At 62.0% G+C, this 18,924-nt stretch overlaps 1 protein-coding gene across 1 annotated transcript; it reads right to left on the minus strand.

Annotated features, from left to right (window-relative positions):
• Nucleotides 1–910: 910 nt before the first annotated feature.
• Nucleotides 911–17,646, minus strand: RASAL3 (RAS protein activator like 3). Its single transcript, XM_030970811.1, is given in 25 exon segments — nucleotides 911–1,057; nucleotides 2,053–2,103; nucleotides 2,105–2,150; nucleotides 3,348–3,475; nucleotides 4,155–4,274; nucleotides 4,453–4,727; nucleotides 5,321–5,562; nucleotides 6,486–6,586; nucleotides 6,669–6,870; nucleotides 7,681–7,783; nucleotides 7,786–7,869; nucleotides 7,872–7,915; nucleotides 8,587–8,731; nucleotides 9,340–9,484; nucleotides 10,223–10,428; nucleotides 10,431–10,566; nucleotides 10,568–10,768; nucleotides 11,525–11,623; nucleotides 12,811–12,934; nucleotides 13,338–13,429; nucleotides 14,119–14,180; nucleotides 15,565–15,646; nucleotides 16,294–16,451; nucleotides 17,307–17,378; nucleotides 17,436–17,646. Coding segments are annotated over 25 exon segments (3,276 nt in total).
• Between the last annotated feature and the right edge of the window lie 1,278 nt (nucleotides 17,647–18,924).

Consider the following 18,924-nt stretch of genomic DNA (forward strand, 5'->3'; position numbering starts at 1 on the left):
GTACCTGTGGAACCCCAAAAAACCCGGAACCCCCAAAAAATTTGGGGTAAAAACCCCAAAAACGGGGCTGACCCCAAAAGCGGGGCCCCCAAAACCATCCCGGTGTGTGCGCCATTCATTTTCAATGGGGACATTTGGGGACATTGGGGACATTGAGGTGACACTGAAGGGATTAGGGGGACATCAAGGCCTTCACCATCCCCGGCCACCTCTGGCACCCCAAAAAACCCGGAACCCCAAAAAAAATTCGGGGTAAAAACCCCAAAAAATGACCCCAAAAACGATCCCGGTGTGTGGGATTTGTGTTATCGTTAACGGGGATTTGGGGACATTGGGGACATTTGGGGACATTGGGGCCACCTTCATTGTCCCCAGGCACCTGTGGCACCCCAAAAAACCCGGAACCCCCAAAGAAAAACCCCAAAAACGGGGCTGACCCCAAAAATGGGGTGACACCCCCAAAAAATGTCCCCAAACCTCCCCAAAAAATGTCCCCAATGTCCCCTTAAAATGAGACAAAATGGGGACACTGGGGTGGCACTGAGGGGACACCATGGTGGCATCAAGGGGACATTGGGGGGACACATCGGGGACACCGTGGGGACACTGAGGGGACATTGGGGACACATGGGGGACACCAAGGGGACGTCAAGGGGACATTGGGGACATTAAGGGGACACTTTAAGGACACCAGGTGGTGTCACACAGGGATGTCCCCAAGTGTCCCCAAGGCCTGGGATGTCCCCAAGGAGCTGGGGACAGCACTGGTGACAACGGCATCGTTTATTCCTGAGACACCTTGGGGACACCTTGGGGACACCTTGGGGACACCCTGGGGACACCCTGGGGACACATGGCGGGGGTGGCCCCGTGTCCTGCGCAGCTCGGGGACACCTTGGGGACATCGGTGTCACACGCTGGTGGCGTCGCTGTCGTCGCCGGGCTCGCGGTGGCGCTCGGGGACACTTTGGGGACACCCTGGGGACACCTTGGCGACATGGCGGGGGTGGCCCCGGGCCCTGCGCAGCTCCTGCTCCAGCCCCGCCAGGCGCCGCTCCTGCGGGGAGGGGACACCACCGAGGGGACATTGAGGGGACATTGAGGGGACACCGAGGGGACATTGAGGTGCCACCTTGCTGTCACCTCTGTGTCCTCCCAGTGTCCTCTCTTCGTCACCCTCTGTCACCCCCAGTGTCCCCTCTGTCCCCCCAATGTCCCTTCAGCGCCACCCCGCTGTCCCCACAGTGTCCTCTCAATGTCCCTTCAGTGTCCCCCCAGTGTCCCCAATATCCCCCCAATAATGTCCTCCAATGTCCCCCCCAGTGTCCCCTTCTGTCCCCCCCAGTCCCCCCAGTGTCCCCGTGCCCCTCAATGTGCCCCCCAGTCTCCCCCAGTGTCCCCATCCCAATGTCCCCCACTGTCCCCCAATATCCCCCCAGTGTCCCCGCTCTCCCCTCCCAGTCTCCCCAGTTCCCGGCCACTGTGTCCCCCCCCAATGTCCCCATTGTCCCCCGCATTGTCCCCCTAATGTCCCCATTGTCCCCCGGGTCCCCAGTTCCCCCACTTGTCCCCAGTGTCCCCAATGTCCCCTCAGTGTCCCCAGTGTCCCCCACATTGTCCCCAATGTCCCCATTGTCCCCAGTGTCCCCAGTGTCCCCGCTGTCCCCTCCCAGTCTCACCAGTTCCCGGCCCCTCAATGTCCCCAGTGTCCCCCACATTGTCCCCAATGTCCCCATTGTCCCCATTGTCCTCAGTGTCCCCAATGTCCCCAGTGTCCCCAATGTCCCCCACATTGTCCCCATTGTTCTCAGTGTCCCCCCATTGTCCCCGCTGTCCCCTCCCAGTCTCACCAGCTCCCGGCCCCTCAGTGTCCCCAATGTCCCCCCAGTGTCCCCGCTGTCCCCAGTGTCCCCGCTGTCCCCCCCAGCGTCCCCAGCTCCGTCCCCCATTGTCCCCAATGTCCCCAGTGTCCCCCGCTCCCCCATTGTCCCCGCTGTCCCCCCATTGTCCCCGCTGTCCCCCAGTGTCCCCGCTGTCCCCTCCCAGCCTCACCAGCTCCCGCCCTCTCTCCTCGTTGCTTTTCAGCCTCTCCAGGTCCTGCCTAGCGGCTGCCCTCGGCCGCCGTCAGCCTGGGGGACAGCAGGGACAGAGTGGGACAGGAGGGACAAAGTGGGACAAATGGGACAGACTGGGGCAAACTGGGATAGACTGGGACAGACTGGGACAGACTGGGATAGACTGGGATAGACTGGGATAGACTGGGACAAATCGGGACAGACTGGGACAGACTGGGACAGACTGGGACAGGAGAGACAGACTGGGACAGGAGGGACAAAGTAGGACAAACTGGGACAGACTGGGACAGACTGGGACAGACTGGGATAGACTGGGACAGACTGGGACAGGAGGGACAGACTGGGACAGACTGGGACAGGAGGGATAGACTGGGACAGACTGGGATAGACTGGGACAGGAGGGACAAACTGGGGCAAACTGGGGTAAACTGGGACAGACTGGGACAGACTGGGATAGACTGGGATAGACTGGGACAAATCGGGACAGACTGGGACAGACTGGGACAGACTGGGACAGGAGAGACAGACTGGGACAGGAGGGACAAAGTAGGACAAACTGGGACAGACTGGGACAGACTGGGACAGACTGGGACAGACTGGGACAGGAGAGACAGACTGGGACAGGAGGGACAAAGTAGGACAGACTGGGACAGACTGGGACAGACTGGGACAGACTGGGATAGACTGGGACAGACTGGGACAGGAGGGACAGACTAGGACAGGAGGGACAAAGTGGGAGAGACTGGGGCAGACTGGGACAGACTGGGACCCCAAACTGGGACAGACTGGGACAAACTGGGACAGGAGGGACAAACTGGGAGAGAAGGGACAGACTGGGACAGGAGGGACAAACTGGGAGAGAAGGGACAGACTGGGACAAACTGGGATAGACTGGGACCCCAAACTGGGACCCCAAACTGGGACAGACTGGCCATGCCCACCTGGCCACCAGGTTGCCCTCATCCCCTGATTTGGGATCCCCCCCTGTTCAGTGACACCCCAGGTGTGCCCCACCCAATTTGGGGGTCCCCATCCCACTTCGGCGCCCCACCGTCCCCTTTTCGTGCCGCCCCTTTCGGGCCCCCGCCCCATTTCGGTGCCCCCACCCCACGGTGCCCCCACCCCACCGTCGGTGCCCCCATCCCACCCGTGCTCCCATCCACGCCACCCCGGTGCCCCCCCTACCCCACTTCCGTGCCCCCGCCATTTCGGTGCCCCCGCCCACCTGGTGCCCCCGCCCCTTCCGCTGTGCCCACCGGCCGCCGGTGCCGCCGGGCGTTGCCCTCGTCCAGCTGCCCCCGCAGCCGCTCCAGGCGTCCCCCGTTTGCGGCCCCCGCCCGCTCCAGGCGCTCCCGCAGCTCCGCCAGCTCCTCCCGCAGCGCCTCCAGCAGCCGCCCGTGCTGCGGGCACCGGGACCGCGTCACCGGGATTGGGGACACCGGGACTGGGGACACTTGGGGACACCGGGGGACACCGGGGTTTGGGGACACCGGGGGTCCCGGGGGGTAACGGGGGTTTGGGGACACCCCCCGCCCCCCCCCCCCCTCCCCCCCCCCCTCGCACCGCCCGCTGATTGGGCTGGGGCAGGGGTACAGGGTTTGGGGACACCGGGGTAACGGGGACGGGATTGGGGACACCGCCCGCTCCCGCCTCCTCCTGCGAGCCTCCAGCAGCCGCCCGTGCTGGGGACACCGGGGACTGGGGACACCGGGATTGGGGACACCGCGGGTACCGGGGGGTACAGGGGTTTGGGGACACCGCCCGCTCCAGGCGCTCCCGCAGCGTCCTCCAGCAGCCGCCCGTGCTGCGGACCCGGACAGGGACACCGGGACAGGGACACCGGGGACTGGGGACACTGGGGCTTGGGGACACCGGGATTGGGGACACCGGGATTGGGGACACCGGGATTGGGGACACCGGGGATTGGGGACACCGGGACAGGGACACCGGGGACGAGGTTACCGGGAGGTGTCACCCACCCTCGGTCGCCTCCTCCCGCAGCCGCCCGTGCTGGGGACACCGGGACAGGGACACCGGGACTGGGGACACCGGGGACACCGGTGACTGTCCCCCCGTTACCTTCTCGAGCGGCCTCAGCCCGTAGAGCTCCCCCGGTGCCGCTGCGTCCTCGGCCGGGCGCTGCCACGGCACCGAGGGCTTGCGGGGCAGCGACGCCGACGAGCGGAGCTTCCCCCGGGGCTGCGAACGGGGACAAGAGCCGGTAATGGGCGGTAACGGCACCGGGACAGCCGGTAATGGGCCGGTAATGGCATCGGGACAGCCGGTAACGGCACCGGGACAGCCGGTAATGGATGGTAACGGCACCGGGACAGCCGGTAATGGACGGTAATGGCATCGGGACAGCCGGTAACGGCACCGGGAGAGCCGTTAATGGCACCGGGAGAGCCGGTAATGGGCGGTAATGGCACCGGGACAGCCGGTAATGGCACCGGCCGGTAATGGCACCGGGAGAGCCGGTAATGGGCCGGTAACGGCACCGGGACAGCCGGTAATGGGCGGTAACGGCACCGGGAGAGCCGTTAATGGCACCGGGACAGCCGGTAATGGGCGGTAACGGCACCGGGACAGATGGGCCGTAACGGCATCGGGTCCGGTAACGGCACCGGGAGAGCCGGTAACGGCACCGGACAGCTGGTAACGGCACCGGGACACCCGTTAATGGCACCGGGAGAGCCGGTAATGGACGGTAACGGCACCGGGACAGCCGGTAATGGCACCAGGCACCCGTTAATGTCATTGCATACCCGTTAATGTCCCGGTAATGGCACCAGGACAGCCGGTAATGTCCCGTTAATGTAATTGAGTACCCGTTAACGGCACCGGACACCCGTTAATGTCCGTAATTGCACCGGGACACCCGGTAATGGCACTGGGACAGCCAGTAATGTCATTGGCACCCGTTAATGTCCCGGTAATGGCACCGGGACACCCGTTAATGGCACTGTGACGCCCGTTAATGTCCCGGTAATGGCACTGGGACACCCGGTAATGTCCCGTTAATGCCACCACACCCCCGTTAGTGCCACCACACCCCGACCCCTCCTCCCGGTGCCCAAACCCCTCCTCCCGGTGCCACGCTGACCCCACCGGGCACTCACCGGGCCGTCCCCGCTCCCCCCGGTGCCACCCCCGGGCGGCGGCGGTGTCCCCTCGGCCGCGCTGTCACCCTCGGGCGGGCACCGCGCCCCCTTTCCCTGCGCGGGCACGCTCTGGGTGCGCTGCACGTGCCGGCGGCGCCGCTCCGGGACCGCCGGGCCGGACCGGGCTCGGTTCCGGTGTCCCCGGGGGTGGCACCGGGGGTGGCACCGGGGGTGGCGCCGTTGTCGCCGCCGTTGTCGCCGCCGTTGTCGCCTCGTCGTGGGCGCGGAGGCGGCGGACGCTGGTCAGGGATTGGCTCTTGAGGAGGGGGCTGTGCTTGGGCAGGTCCCGAGGGGCGAGGAAACCCGGCCTGGGGGGCTCCGAGGGGCTGCGGGGACAGACGGACGGACAAAGGGACAGATGGACAAGGTGACAGTGGGGACAATGCGGGCGTGAGTGGGGACAGAGGGACAAACGGACAGGGGGACAATGGGGGCGTGAGTGGGGACAGGGGGACAGGGGGACAGAGGGACAAAGGGACAGGGGGAGAAGGGGGTGTGAGTGGGGACAGAGGGACAAAGGGACAGATGGACTCGGTGACAGTGGGGACAATGCGGGCGTGAGTGGGGACAGAGGGACAAGGGGACAAGGGGACAATGCGGGTGTGAGTGGGGAGGTCCCGAGGGGCGAGGAAACCCGGCCTGGGGGGCTCCGAGGGGCTGCGGGGACAGACGGACAGACGGACGGACATGGTGACAGTGGGGACAATGGGGGCGTGAGTGGGGACAAGGGGACAGGGGGACAGAGGGACAAAGGGACAGGGGGACAAGGGGGGTGTGAGTGGGGACAGAGGGACAAGGGGACACGGGGACAAGGATTTGGGGTCCCTCTGTGATCCCACCAAGGTTTGGGTTCCATCAGATCCCACCAGGATTTGGGGTCCTTCTGGTCCCACCAGGATTTGGGATCTCTGTGGTCCCACCAGGGTTTGGGGTCCCTCAGACCTCACCAGGATTTGGGGTCCCTCTGATCCCATTTGGGCTCAGGAGATGGATCCAATCCCACCAAGATTTGGGGTCTCTGTGATCCCACCAAGGTTTGAGGTCCCTCTGATCCCATCAGGATTTGGGATCTCTGTGGTCCCACCAGGATTTGGGTTCCATCAGATCCCACCAGGATTTGGGGTCCCCTCTGATCCCACCAGGCTTTGGGGTCCCCTCATCCCAACCACACTGAGGGTGCCCCATCTCCATCCAGATGTCCCCAGGTGTCCCCAGATGTCCCCAGGTGTCCCCAGGTGTCCCCGGGTACCTCCTGGCGGTGGAGCTGAGGCGGACGGACACGGGGACAGGTGTCCCCTCCCTGATGGCCCTGAGGATGGTGGGCAGCGGCTCCAGCTCCTCCTGCGTGGCCTGGAGGACACCACGGGGACATTACCGGGTGGACGCCGACGGACAAGGAGGTGACACCGGGGACACGGGGCGGCGGTGGCACCTGGTCGAGGCTGGAGAAGATGTCGCAGAGCAGCAGGTGGAGCGTGGCCAGCTCCAGGGCCAGGTCCACGGAGCCGTCGTAGGTGGCCATGTGGGCGCTGGCCTCAGCGTTGGACACGGCCTGCAGGAACTCGGTCATGGTGGCCCAGTGGTGCTCCAGGAAGTCGTTCATGAAGGTCATGTAGGGCTCCTTGTCGCCGAACCTGGGGTCAAGGGGTCATCGTCATGGTCAAGGGGTCATCACCATGGTCATGGGTCATTGTCATGGTCAAGGGGTCACCACCATGGTCTGGGGTCATCATCATGGTCAAGGGGTCACCACCATGGTCTGGTGTCATCATCATGGTCATGGGGTCACCACCATGGTCTGGTGTCATCATCATGGTCAGGAGTCATCATCATGGTCAAGGGGTCACCACCATGGTCATGGGTCATTGCCATGGTCAATGGGGTCACCACCATGGTCACTTGGTCCACCATCATGGTCTGGGGTCATCATCATGGTCAAGGGGTCACCACCATGGTCACTTGGTCCACCATCATGGTCTGGGGTCATCGTCATGGTCAGGGGTCACCACCATGGTCATGGTCAAGGGGTCACCCACCATGGTCAAGGGGTCACCACCATGGTCTGGGGTCATCATCATGGTCAAGGGGTCATTGTCATGGTCAAGGGGTCATCATCTTGGGCAAGGGGTCACCACCATGGTCATGGGTTATTGTCATGGTCAGGGGTCAACATCATGGTCATGGTCAAGGGGTCACCACCATGGTCTTGGGTCACCGCCATGGTCAAGGCATCAACACCATGGTCATGGGTCACCACCATGGTCACTTGGTCCACCATCATGGTCTGGGGTCATCGTCATGGCCAGGAGTCATCGTCATGGTCAAGGGGTCACCACCATGGTCTTGGGTCACCGCCATGGTCATGGGTGACCACCATGGTCTTGGGTCACCGCCATGGTCAAGGGGTCACAGATCACACATGGAACGTCCCCACCGCCACCTACGTGGTGAAGTTGGCCAAGTTCTGGATGACCTTGGCCACCAGCGTGAGGCTGCGGGCGGTGGCCTCGCCGGGGTACTCCTGGACCAGGCCGAAGAGGCTGGGGACATGATGGCCGGGCAGAGGAACCTCAGGAAGAGCGAGGCCGACACCAGGCGCCGGCCGATGTCCTCCTTGCCGCGTGCGTCCACGCGTCCCGCCACGCCGCGAACACCTCGGCCAGCTCCGACGGGAAGGACCTGCCCAGGGACGGCGCGGTGGGGACAGGGGACGGGTCAGTGTCACCACGGCGTGGTGGCATCATGGTGGGGGGGGGGGGCACGTCCACATGTCCATCCTGATGTCCATCCTGGTGTCCATCGCCATCCCTGTCCTAAAAACTTGTCCCCATGTCCATCCTGATGTCCATCCTGGTGTCCATCCTGGTGTCCATCACCATCCCTGTCCTAAAAACTTGTCCCCATGTCCATCCTGATGTCCATCCTGGTGTCCATCACCATCCCTGTCAGCCATCTCTGCCCACAAATTTGTCCCCAGGTCCATCCTGGTGTCCATCTCCATCCCAAAATCACCAAGATGGTCCATGTCACCAAGCTTGTCCCCATGTCCATCCTGATGTCCATCCTGATGTCCACCTCCATGCCTGTCACCCATCCCTGTCCCCAAACTTGTCCCCAAGTCCATCTTGGTGCCCATCACCACGTCCACCCCAGGATGGAGCCCATCCCCATCTTTGTCCCCAAATCTGTCCCCAGATCCACCCTGGGTGCGGTGACAATCCCCAACTCCTGGTCCCCATCCTATCCCTGATGCCACCCACACGTCCCAGCTCCTCCCAGGTTCTCCTGGCCCTGGTGCCACCCCGATGCCACCCCAGGTGTCCCCAAGGTGTCCCCAAGGTGTCCCTCACTCGGAGCCGTCGGTGATGCGCCTCAGGGTCTCCTCGCACACCTGCCGCAGGTGCTGCTGGGGCTCCAACAGCTCCAGCCCTGAGATCTTGCTGGGGTCCACCTCAAAGCTCTCCTCGGAGCTGCAGAGCTGGGCCACCACCTCCCCTGGGGACAGGGGACAGCCCATGAGGGGGTACCAGGGTGGGGACGGGGGAATCACCATGGCGTCAGGGGTCCCACAGACCTGAGTGGTCATCAGGACAGGAACGCCAAAAACCCACACCATGTCCCCATGAATGGTCAGGGGTGTCCCACAGACCCTGAGTGGTCATCAGGACAGAGATGGCAATGAGGAACCCACACCATGTCCCCATGAATGGTCAGAGGTGTCCCATAGCCCATGATGGGACCAAAGAAACCACACCATGTCCCCATGGATGGTCAGGGGTGTCCCACAGCCCATGATGGGACCAAGGAACCCACACCACGTCCCCATGGATGGTCAGAGGTGTCCCATAGCCCATGATGGGACCAAGGAACCCACACCATGTCCCCATGAATGGTCAGAGGTGTCCCATAGCCCATGATGGGACCAAGGAACCCACACCACGTCCCCATGGATGGTCAGGGCTGTCCCACCACCCCATATGTCCAAGCCAACCCACACGTGTCCCATGGAGGTCAGGCTGTCCCACCACCCCCAATGTCCCTCCCACCCGAGGTGTCCCACCCCTTGCCACCCCCCGGGATGTCCCCGTGTCCCCTGGGCGTACCCAGCGTGTCCTGCAGGTACTTGGCCCCCACCAGCTTCATGTACTCGTCGATGGCCTTGGTGGCCAAGGTGTTCTCGCGGAAGATCAGCGCCTCGTGGTCGTCCAGGCGGTCGAGCTCGGCCACGCCCAGGTCGATCAGGAACGACTGCGGGGACAGGTGGGGACGGTTTGGTGGCACCTGGGACATCCCAAAGGGTTGGTGGCATCCAGGACACCGAAATGAGCAGGTCAACCATGATGGGTTTTCTGACGTTCTTCTGGGTTGGGTTTTATGTGTCTGCTGTGGTGGCGCGACTCATTCAACACAACTCAACTCAACTCAACTCAACTCAACTCAACCCAACCCAACTCAACCCATCCCATCTTCAACCCAACCCAACTCAACCCATCCCATCTTCACTCAACTCAACTCAACCAACCCAACTCAACCCAACCCAACCCATCCCATCTTCACTTAACCCAACTCAACCAACCCAACTCATCCAACCCAACGCAACCCAACCCATCCCATCTTCACCCAACCCAACTCAACCAACCCAACTCAACCCAACCCATCCCATCTTCCCTCAACCCAATTCATCCAGCCCAATTCATCCCATCCCAATCCAACTCATCCAACCCAGCCCAACCCAACCCAACCCATCCTCACCCAACCCAACTCAACCAACCCAACACAACCCAACCCAACCCAACCCATCCTCACCCAACCCAACCCATCCTCACCCAACCCAACTCAACTAATCCAACCCAAGCCAACTCAACTAATCCAACCCAACCCAACCCAACCCAACTCAACCAACCCAACACAACCCAACCCAACCCAACCCAACTCAACTAATCCAACCCAACCCAACTCAACCCAACCCAACCCACCCCCGCCCACCTTGGCCTTGCCGGTGCTCTGCAGCACGCGCACCAAGGCGCCGGCCAGCTCCTCCTTGTGCCGCGCGGCGATGGCCGGCTCCAGCCGCCCGCACAGCTCCCGGTAGTGGAAGGTGATGAACTCGGCCAGCTCCTTGTAGCGCACGATGGGCAACACCCTCACCTGCCGGTAACGCCCGCTCAGCCGCAGCGCCGGCGCCGGGTCGTGCCGCCGGCGCCGCTCAGGGTGTACCAACGCTCCAGGGGCTGCCAGGCCGCCAGCTCGGCCAGCGGGATGGTGACCGAGGCCAGCGGGTGCCACCCGTCGGGGTCGTGGTGGCGGTGGTGGCACAAGGTCACGGTGAGGGGCGCGCGCCGGCGGCAGCGCGCCAAGTGGGAAGAGCTCGCCCCAGAAGAGTTGGCCGTCGTCGCCGGGCGGCTTGGCCGTGGTGCGGGCGAAGACGGCGCCGTCCAGCTGGAGGTGGCAGCGGAGGCGGCGGCGCGGAGGGAGGTGGCGGCCCTCGAAGAGGAACAGGGACAGGGACAGGTCCAGGCGCTCGCAGTTGTCCTGGCGGGCAGGGGACAATGGGGACAAAGGGATGGGGACAAAGGGGACAAGGGGACAAAGGGACAATGGACAAGTGGACAAGGGACAAGGAAAGACAAAGGGACAATGGAGACAATGGGACAAAGGGGATGGACAAGGGGACAAAGGGACAAGAGGATGGACAAGGGGACAAAGGGACAATGGACAAGGGGATGGACAAGGGGACAAAGGGACAATGGGGACAAAGGGGGATGGACAAGGGGACAAAGGGACAATGGACAAGGGGACAAAGGGACAAGGGGACAAAGGGACAAGGGGACAAAGGTGGTGGACAAGGGGAGAAGGGGACAATGGGGACAAGAGGACAAGGGGACAGGGTGACAAGGGACAAGGGACAATGGGGACAAGGGGACAAAGGGACAAGGGACAATGGGACAAGGGGATGAGGGGACAAAGGGACAAAGGGGACAAGGGAGGATTTGAGCTGGGGACAGGGAATTCTGACAGGGGAGGTGAGGATGGGGACAGGAGGGGACGTGGGGACACATGGAGAGGACATGGGGACACATGGAGAGGCCATGGGGACACACGGAGGGGACAAGAAGGGCCACAGGGCCAGGAGGGGACAGGAGGGGACATGGGGACACCAAGGATGCCCCGTGCCCCATTCGTGCCTCAGTTTCCCCACCCAGCCCAAGGACAGGAGAGCACAGCGAGGGGGCTGGGGGTGGCAGGGTGTCCCCGAGGTGTCCCCGAGGTGTCCCCGAGGTGTCCCACCTTGTTGGGCTGCGCTGTCCGGCGCAGCTCCTCGATCCAGCGGTCGCGCTCGGCCAGGGAGGAGCAGCCGGAGGAGCGGCTGCAGCCGGGGGTGATCACCTGGGGACAGAGGGGACACTGAGGGGACAGCGAGGGGACAGGGACATCGAGCGTGACAGGACACTGAGGGGACACTGAGGGCGATGGGGACATTGAGGGGGACAGGGACATTGAGGGGACACAGACGGGACACCAAGGGACAATGAGGGTGACTGGGACATCGAGGGGGACAGGGACACTGAGGGGACATTGAGGGGACACCGAGGGGACATTGAGGGTGATGAGGACATTGAGTGGGACAGGGACATTGAGGGACACTGAGGGTGACGGGGACATTGAGGGGACCCTTTTTAGGGTTTAGATGCCATTTTTGGGGGTTTAGATGCCATTTTTGTGGTTTAGGTGCCATTTTTGGGATTTAGGTGCCATTTTTTGGGTTTAGATGCCATTTTTGGGGTTTAGGTGCCATTTTTGGGGTTTAGATGCACTTTTTGGGGTATAGATGCACTTTTTGGGGTTTAGGTGCCATTTTTGGGATTTAGATGCCATTTTTGGGATTTAGATGCCATTTTTGGAGGTTTAGGTGCACTTTTTGGTGTTTAGGTGCCCTTTTTGGGGTTTAGGTGCCCTTTTTGGGGTTTAGATGCCATTTTTGGGTGTTTAGGTGCCATTTTTTGGGGTTTAGATGCCATTTTTGGTGTTTAGTTGCCATTTTTGGGGTTTAAGTGCCATTTTTGGGGTTTAGTTGCCATTTTTGGGGTTTAGATGCCATTTTTGGGGTTTAGGTGCCATTTTTGGGGTTTAGATGCACTTTTTGGGGTATAGATGCACTTTTTGGGGTTTAGGTGCCATTTTTGGGATTTAGATGCCATTTTTGGGATTTAGATGCCATTTTTGGAGGTTTAGGTGCACTTTTTGGTGTTTAGGTGCCCTTTTTGGGGTTTAGGTGCCATTTTTGGGGGTTTAGGTGCCATTTTTTGGGGTTTAGATGCCATTTTTGGTGTTTAGTTGCCATTTTTGGGGTTTAAGTGCCATTTTTGGGGTTTAGTTGCCATTTTTGGGGTTTAGATGCCATTTTTGGGGTTTAGGTGCCATTTTTGGGGTTTAGATGCCATTTTTGGGGTTTAAGTGCCATTTTTGGTGTTTAGGCGCCCTTTTTGGTGTTTAGGCGCCCTTTTTGGGGTTTAGGTGCCATTTTTGGGGTTTAGATGCATTTTTTTGGGGTTCAGGTGCCCCTCACCCCGTACCTGGAAGCAGAACCTCTCCCCCACCAGGCTGCCGTGCACGGGCCGGACGATGACGTTGTCACCCGTGAGGTCCAGCTCGGCTGGTGGCACTAGGGACTCGCGGGATCCGCTGCGGCTGGGGACCCTGAGGGGACACAGATGTCACCAGGACCCCAAAAAAATGGGGACAGAAATGTCACCAGGACCCCAAAAACGGGGACAGAAATGTCACTGGGTCCCCAAAAATGGCGACAGAAATGTCACCGGGACCCCCAAAAACGGGGACAGAAATGTCACCAGGACCCCCCAAAAACGGGGACAGAAATGTCACCGGGTCCCCAAAAATGGGGACAGAAATGTCACCAGGACCCCCCAAAAACGGGGACAGAAATGTCACCAGGACCCCCCAAAAATGGGGACAGAAATGTCACTGGGACCCCCAAAAATGGGGACAGAAATGTCACTAGGTCCCCAAAAATGGGGACAGAAACGTCACCAGGTCCCCAAAAAAGGGACAGTGGTGTCACCAGGCCAGGCGCGTCCCCTACCTGTCACCCTCGGGCGCTGCCACCACCCCGTGGTCACTTTTGGTGGCACCGCGGCTTCTCCTGTCCCGGAGGAGCCTCTTCCACAGCAGCCCCTGGGGACAGGGACAGGGACAATGACAGGGACAGGGACAGGGACAGGGGACAGGGACAGGGACAGGGACAATGACAGGGACAGGGACAGGGACAATGACAGGGACAGGGACAGGGACAGGGGACAATGACAGGGACAGGGACAGGGGACAGGGACAGGGACAGGGACAGGGACAGGGATGGGACAAGGATGGGGACAGGGACAGGGATGGGGACAGGGACAGGGATGGGGACAGATGAGGGGACAGGGACAGGTGACAGGGACAAGGGACAGGGATGATGACAGGGAGCTGACAGGGACAGGGTTGGGACAGGGATGGGGACAGTGAGGGGACACGGGATGTGACAGGAATGGGACAGGGATGGGGACAGGTGACAGGGACAGGGGGACAAGGGAGGTGACAAGGCCAGGTGACAAGGCCAGGTGACAGCGGAGGTGACAGGGCAGGTGACAGGGAGGTGACAATGACAGGGCCAGGTGAAAAGGCCAGGTGACTGGGGAGGTGACAGGGCAGGTGACAGGTGACAAGGCCAGGTGACAAGGCCAGGTGACAGGGCCAGGTGACAATGACAGGTGACAGGGAGGTGACAATGACAAGGCCAGGTGACAAGGCCAGGTGACAAGGCCAGGTGACAGGTGACAGGGAGGTGACAAGGCCAGGTGACAATGACAGGGCCAGGCCGTTCCCACCTTGACGTTGCTGAACTGGGAGCTCGGGGGGGGCTCAGCCCGGGGGCTCCTCTCGGCCGGGTCTGGGGGGGGGGAGCGATCAGAACCCCCCAGTGTTCCCAGTACCCCCCAGTATCCCCCCCAGTGTTCCCAGTACCCCCCAGTATCCCCCCCAGTGTTCCCAGTACCCCCCAGTAACTCCCAGTAACACCCCCCAGTCCATCCCAGTAACCCCCAGTAACCCCTAGTAACACCCCCAGTGTTCCCAGTAACTCCCAGTAACCCCCCAGTGTTCCCAGTAACACCCCCAGTATCCCCCCCAGTGTTCCCAGTACCCCCCAGTAACTCCCAGTGTCCCCCAGTAACACCCCCCAGTCCATCCCAGTATCCCCCAGTATCCCCCAGTAACACCCCCCAGTCCATCCCAGTATCCCCCAGTATCCCCCAGTAACACCCCCCAGTCCATCCCAGTATCCCCCAGTAACCCCCAGTAACCCCCCAGTGTTCCCAGTAACACCCCCAGTATCCCCCAGTGTTCCCAGTAACTCCCAGTAACCCCCCAGTGTTCCCAGTACCCCCCAGTAACCCCCAGTAACACCCCCAGTATCCCCCCCAGTGTTCCCAGTACCCCCCAGTAACTCCCAGTGTCCCCCAGTAACACCCCCCGTCCATCCCAGTATCCCCCAGTATCCCCCAGTAACACCCCCCAGTCCATCCCAGTATCCCCCAGTAACCCCCAGTAACCCCCCAGTGTTCCCAGTAACACCCCCAGTATCCCCCCCAGTGTTCCCAGTACCCCCCAGTAACCCCCAGTAACACCCCCCAGTATCCCCCCAGTGCCTCCCAGTGCCTCCCAGTGCCCCCCCAGTTCCCTCCCAGCGCCTCCCCCGGTGCCTTCCCAGTCCCTCCCAGTATAAACCAGTATAACCCAATCCCCTCCCAGTTCCCTCCCAGTTCCTCCCAGTATCTCCCAGTATCCCCCAGTTCCCTCCCAGTTCCTCCCAGTATAAACCAGTATAACCCAATCCCCTCCCAGTATGAACCAGTATAACCCAATCCCCTCCCAGTCCCTCCCAGTGTAAACCAGTATAACTCAATCCCCTCCCAGTCCCTCCCAGTTTGTCCCAATCCCGTCCCAGTCCCTCCCAGTGTAAACCAGTACAAACCAGTATCCCCCAGTTCCCTCCCAGTTCCCTCCCAGTATAAACCAGTATAACCCAATCCCCTCCCAGTCCCTCCCAGTTTGTCCCAATCCCCTCCCAGTCCCTCCCAGTTCCCTCCCAGTATAAACCAGTCCCCCCCAGTACAAACCAGTATCCCCCAGTTCCCTCCCAGTCCCTCCCAGTTCCCTCCCAGTACAAACCAGTACAAACCAGTATCCCCCAGTTCCCTCCCAGTCCCTCCCAGTATAAACCAGTACAAACCAGTATCCCCCAGTTCCCTCCCAGTATCCCCCCGTGTCCTCACCAGGGTCCCTCCTGCCCACCGGGCACAGGTTGGTGGCATCAGAGGTGGCACTGCCAGCGCGGGTCCTGCTGCGCCAGGGACCCTGGGGACACCACGGGGTCACCGAGGGGACACCAGGAGGTGCCATCACCCAGGGGACACTGAGATGCCACCACCCCAGGGGACACCGTGAGGTGCCACCACCCCAGGGGACACCGTGAGGTGCCACCACCCAGGGGGACACTGAGATGCCACCACCCAGGGGACACTGAGATGTCACCAAGGTGTCACCACAAGGTGCCACCCAGGGGACACCAGGCGGTGCCACCAAGGGGACACTGAGATGCCACCAAGGTGTCACCATGAGATGCCACCACCCCAGGGGACACCGTGAGGTGCCACCACCCAGGGGACACTGAGATGCCACCACCCCAGGGGACACCAGGAGGTGCCACCACCCAGGGGGACACTGAGATGTCACCAAGGTGTCACCATGAGATGTCACCACCCCAGGGGACACCGTGAGGTGCCACCACCCAGGGGGACACTGAGATGTCACCCAGGTGTCACCACAAGGTGCCACCCAGGGGACACCACGAGGTGCCACCAAGGGGACACTGAGATGCCACCAAGGTGTCACCATGAGATGCCCCCAAGGTGTCACCACGAGGTGTCACCAAGAGGTGCCACCGCCCCAAGGGACACTGAGATGCCACCACCCCCAGGTGCCACCAAGATGTCCCCACTCACCTGCTCGTTGTCCCTGGCCAGTGGCACCAGGTGCCCGTCCAGCAGCGAGAACTGGGACACGTCCCACACGGTGGCATCGGGTGGCACCGGGGATGTCCCCGAGGGCGGCACCGGGGATGTCCCCAAGGGTGGCACCGGGGATGTCCCCGAGGGCGGCGCTGAGGGGACACAACGGGGAGGGCGCTGGACATGGTGGCATTGTCACCCGTGGAGGGGACAGGAAGAGGTGGCCCCAAAATGCTTCCCCTCGTGTCCCCCTCCTGTCCCTTCATGTCCCCCGATGTCCCCACATCCCCTCGTGTCCCCTGCTGTCCCCTCCTGTCCCCCAATGTCCCCATATCCCCTCGTGTCCCCCGATGTCCCCACTGTCCCCTCCTGTCCCCCAATGTCCGCACATCCCCTTCTGTCCCCTTGTGTCCCCTCCTGTCCCCCGATGTCCTCACTGTCCCCTCCTGTCCCTGCTGTCCCCCGATGTCCCCACATCCCCTCGTGTCCCCCGATGTCCTCACTGTCCCCTCCTGTCCCTGCTGTCCCCCGATGTCCCCACATCCCCTCGTGTCCCCCTTGTCCCCCGATGTCCCCACTGTCCCCTCCTGTCCCCCAATGTCCGCACATCCCCTTCTGTCCCCTGCTGTCCCCTCGTGTCCCCCTTGTGTCCCCTCCTGTCCCCCACATCCCCTCGTGTCCCCTCGTGTCCCCTTTGTCCCCAAGTGTCCCCCTTGTGTCCCCTCGTGTCCCCCTTTGGCCCCAAGTGTCCCCTTCTGTCCCCTCGTGTCCCCTGCTGTCCCCTCGTGTCCCTTCCTGTCGCCGCTGTCCCCTCGTGTCCCCCTCGTGTCCCCTCGTGTCCCCTCCTGTCCCCCACATCCCCTCGTGTCCCCTGCTGTCCCCTCGTGTCCCTTCCTGTCGCCGCTGTCCCCAAGTGTCCCCCTTGTGTCCCCTCCTGTACCCCACATCCCCTCGTGTCCCCCTCGTGTCCCCTCCTGTCCCCCTTTGTCCCCAAGTGTCCCCCTCACCTTTGGCCACCTTGCCCGGCGCCGAAATCGCCCTGCGGAACAGCGACCGCCGCGCGCTGGCCTTGGCGACACCTCTGTCACCTCCCCTGTCACCTCCCCTGTCGCCTCCCCTGTCACCTCCCCTGTCGCCTCCCCTGTCGCCTCCCCTGTCGCCCCCTGTGTCGCCGACAGTGTCGGGGTGGCTGTGCGAGCGCCTCCAGCCCTGCAGCCGCGCCCAGCGCCGGCTCCCCGGGGACCCCCCGAGTTTTTGGGGCTCCGTCCCGGGGGTCGCCGTGCGCCACTTGTAGGATTTCAATAGGGCGGGGGGCTCGGCGGGGGCGGGGGGCGCGTCCGGATCCATCTGAGGAGGGGGGGAAAAAAAGGGGGAAAAAAAGGGGAAAAAAAAGGGGAAAAAAGGGGGATTTAGGGGTTTGGGGTTTGGGGTGCGAGGGGAGTCAGTTTTGGGGTTGGGGGTGCAATTTTGGGGTTTGGAGGGGTCGATTCTGGGGGATTTAGGGGTTTGGGGTTTGTGGTGCGAGGGGAGTCAGTTTTGGGGTTGGGGGTGCAATTTTGGGGTTTGGGGGGGTCGATTTTAGGGGGTTTAGGGGTTGGATTTGGGGTGTGTGGGGTGGGTTTGGGGTTGGGGGGTAGATTTGGGGTAGGGGGGAGTCAATTTTGGGGGGGATTTAGGGGGGTGGGTTTGGGGTTGGGGGAGTAAATTTTGGGAGGTTTAGGGGGTGGGTTTGGGGTTGGGGGAGTAATTTTGGGGTTGGGGGGAGTAATTTTGGGGGTTTAGGGGGGTGGATTTGGGGTTGGGGGGTAATTTTGGGGTTGGGGGAGTAATTTTGGGGGGTTTAGGGGGTGGATTTGGGGTTGGGGGGAGTAATTTTGGGGTTGGGGGAGTAATTTTGGGGGTTTAGGTTTGGGGTTGGGGGAGTAAATTTGGGGTAGGGGGGAGTCAATTTTGGGGGATTTAGGGGGTTGGATTTGGGGTTGGGGGAGTAAATTTGGGGTGGGGGGAGTAAATTTTGGGGGGTTTAGGGGGTGGATTTGGGGTTGGGGGAATAAATTTGGGGTTGGGGGGAGTCAATTTTGGGGGTTTAGAGGGTGGGTTTGGGGGTTGTGGGGTGAGAGAGACAATTTTGGGGGGGGGTTGGGGAGTCAGTTTGGGGGGCGTCCATGGGGCTGGATTTGGGGTGGTGGGATGGGGGAGGCATTTTTGGCGTTGGATTTGGGGCTTGTGGGCTGGGGGGAGCAATTTTGGGGTTGGGGGAGCTGAATTTGGGGGGTTCAGGGGGTGGGTTTGGGGTTGGGGGGAGCAATTTTGGGGCTGGGGGGTGCAATTTTTGGGGTTGGGGGAGTCAATTTTGGGGGTTCATGGGGTGGGTTTGGGGTTGGGGGACGGGGGGAGCTGAATCGGGGGTTTGGGGGGTTTGGGGTTTTGGGTTTTGGGATGGGGGAGCTGAATTTGGGGGGCGGGTTGGGGTTGGGGACATGGGGGTCAGGAGGAGAGGGAGGGGGTACAGAGGGAAGGGGGACGAGGGACAGGGGGACAGAGGGACAGGGGGGGAGGGACAGGGGGACAGGGGGACAGAGGGACAGGGGGGAGAGGGACAGAGGGACAGAGGGACAGGGGGGA

This window comes from Camarhynchus parvulus, unplaced genomic scaffold (assembly GCF_901933205.1).
Source record: "Camarhynchus parvulus unplaced genomic scaffold, STF_HiC, whole genome shotgun sequence".
NCBI classification, from domain to species: domain Eukaryota; kingdom Metazoa; phylum Chordata; class Aves; order Passeriformes; family Thraupidae; genus Camarhynchus; species Camarhynchus parvulus.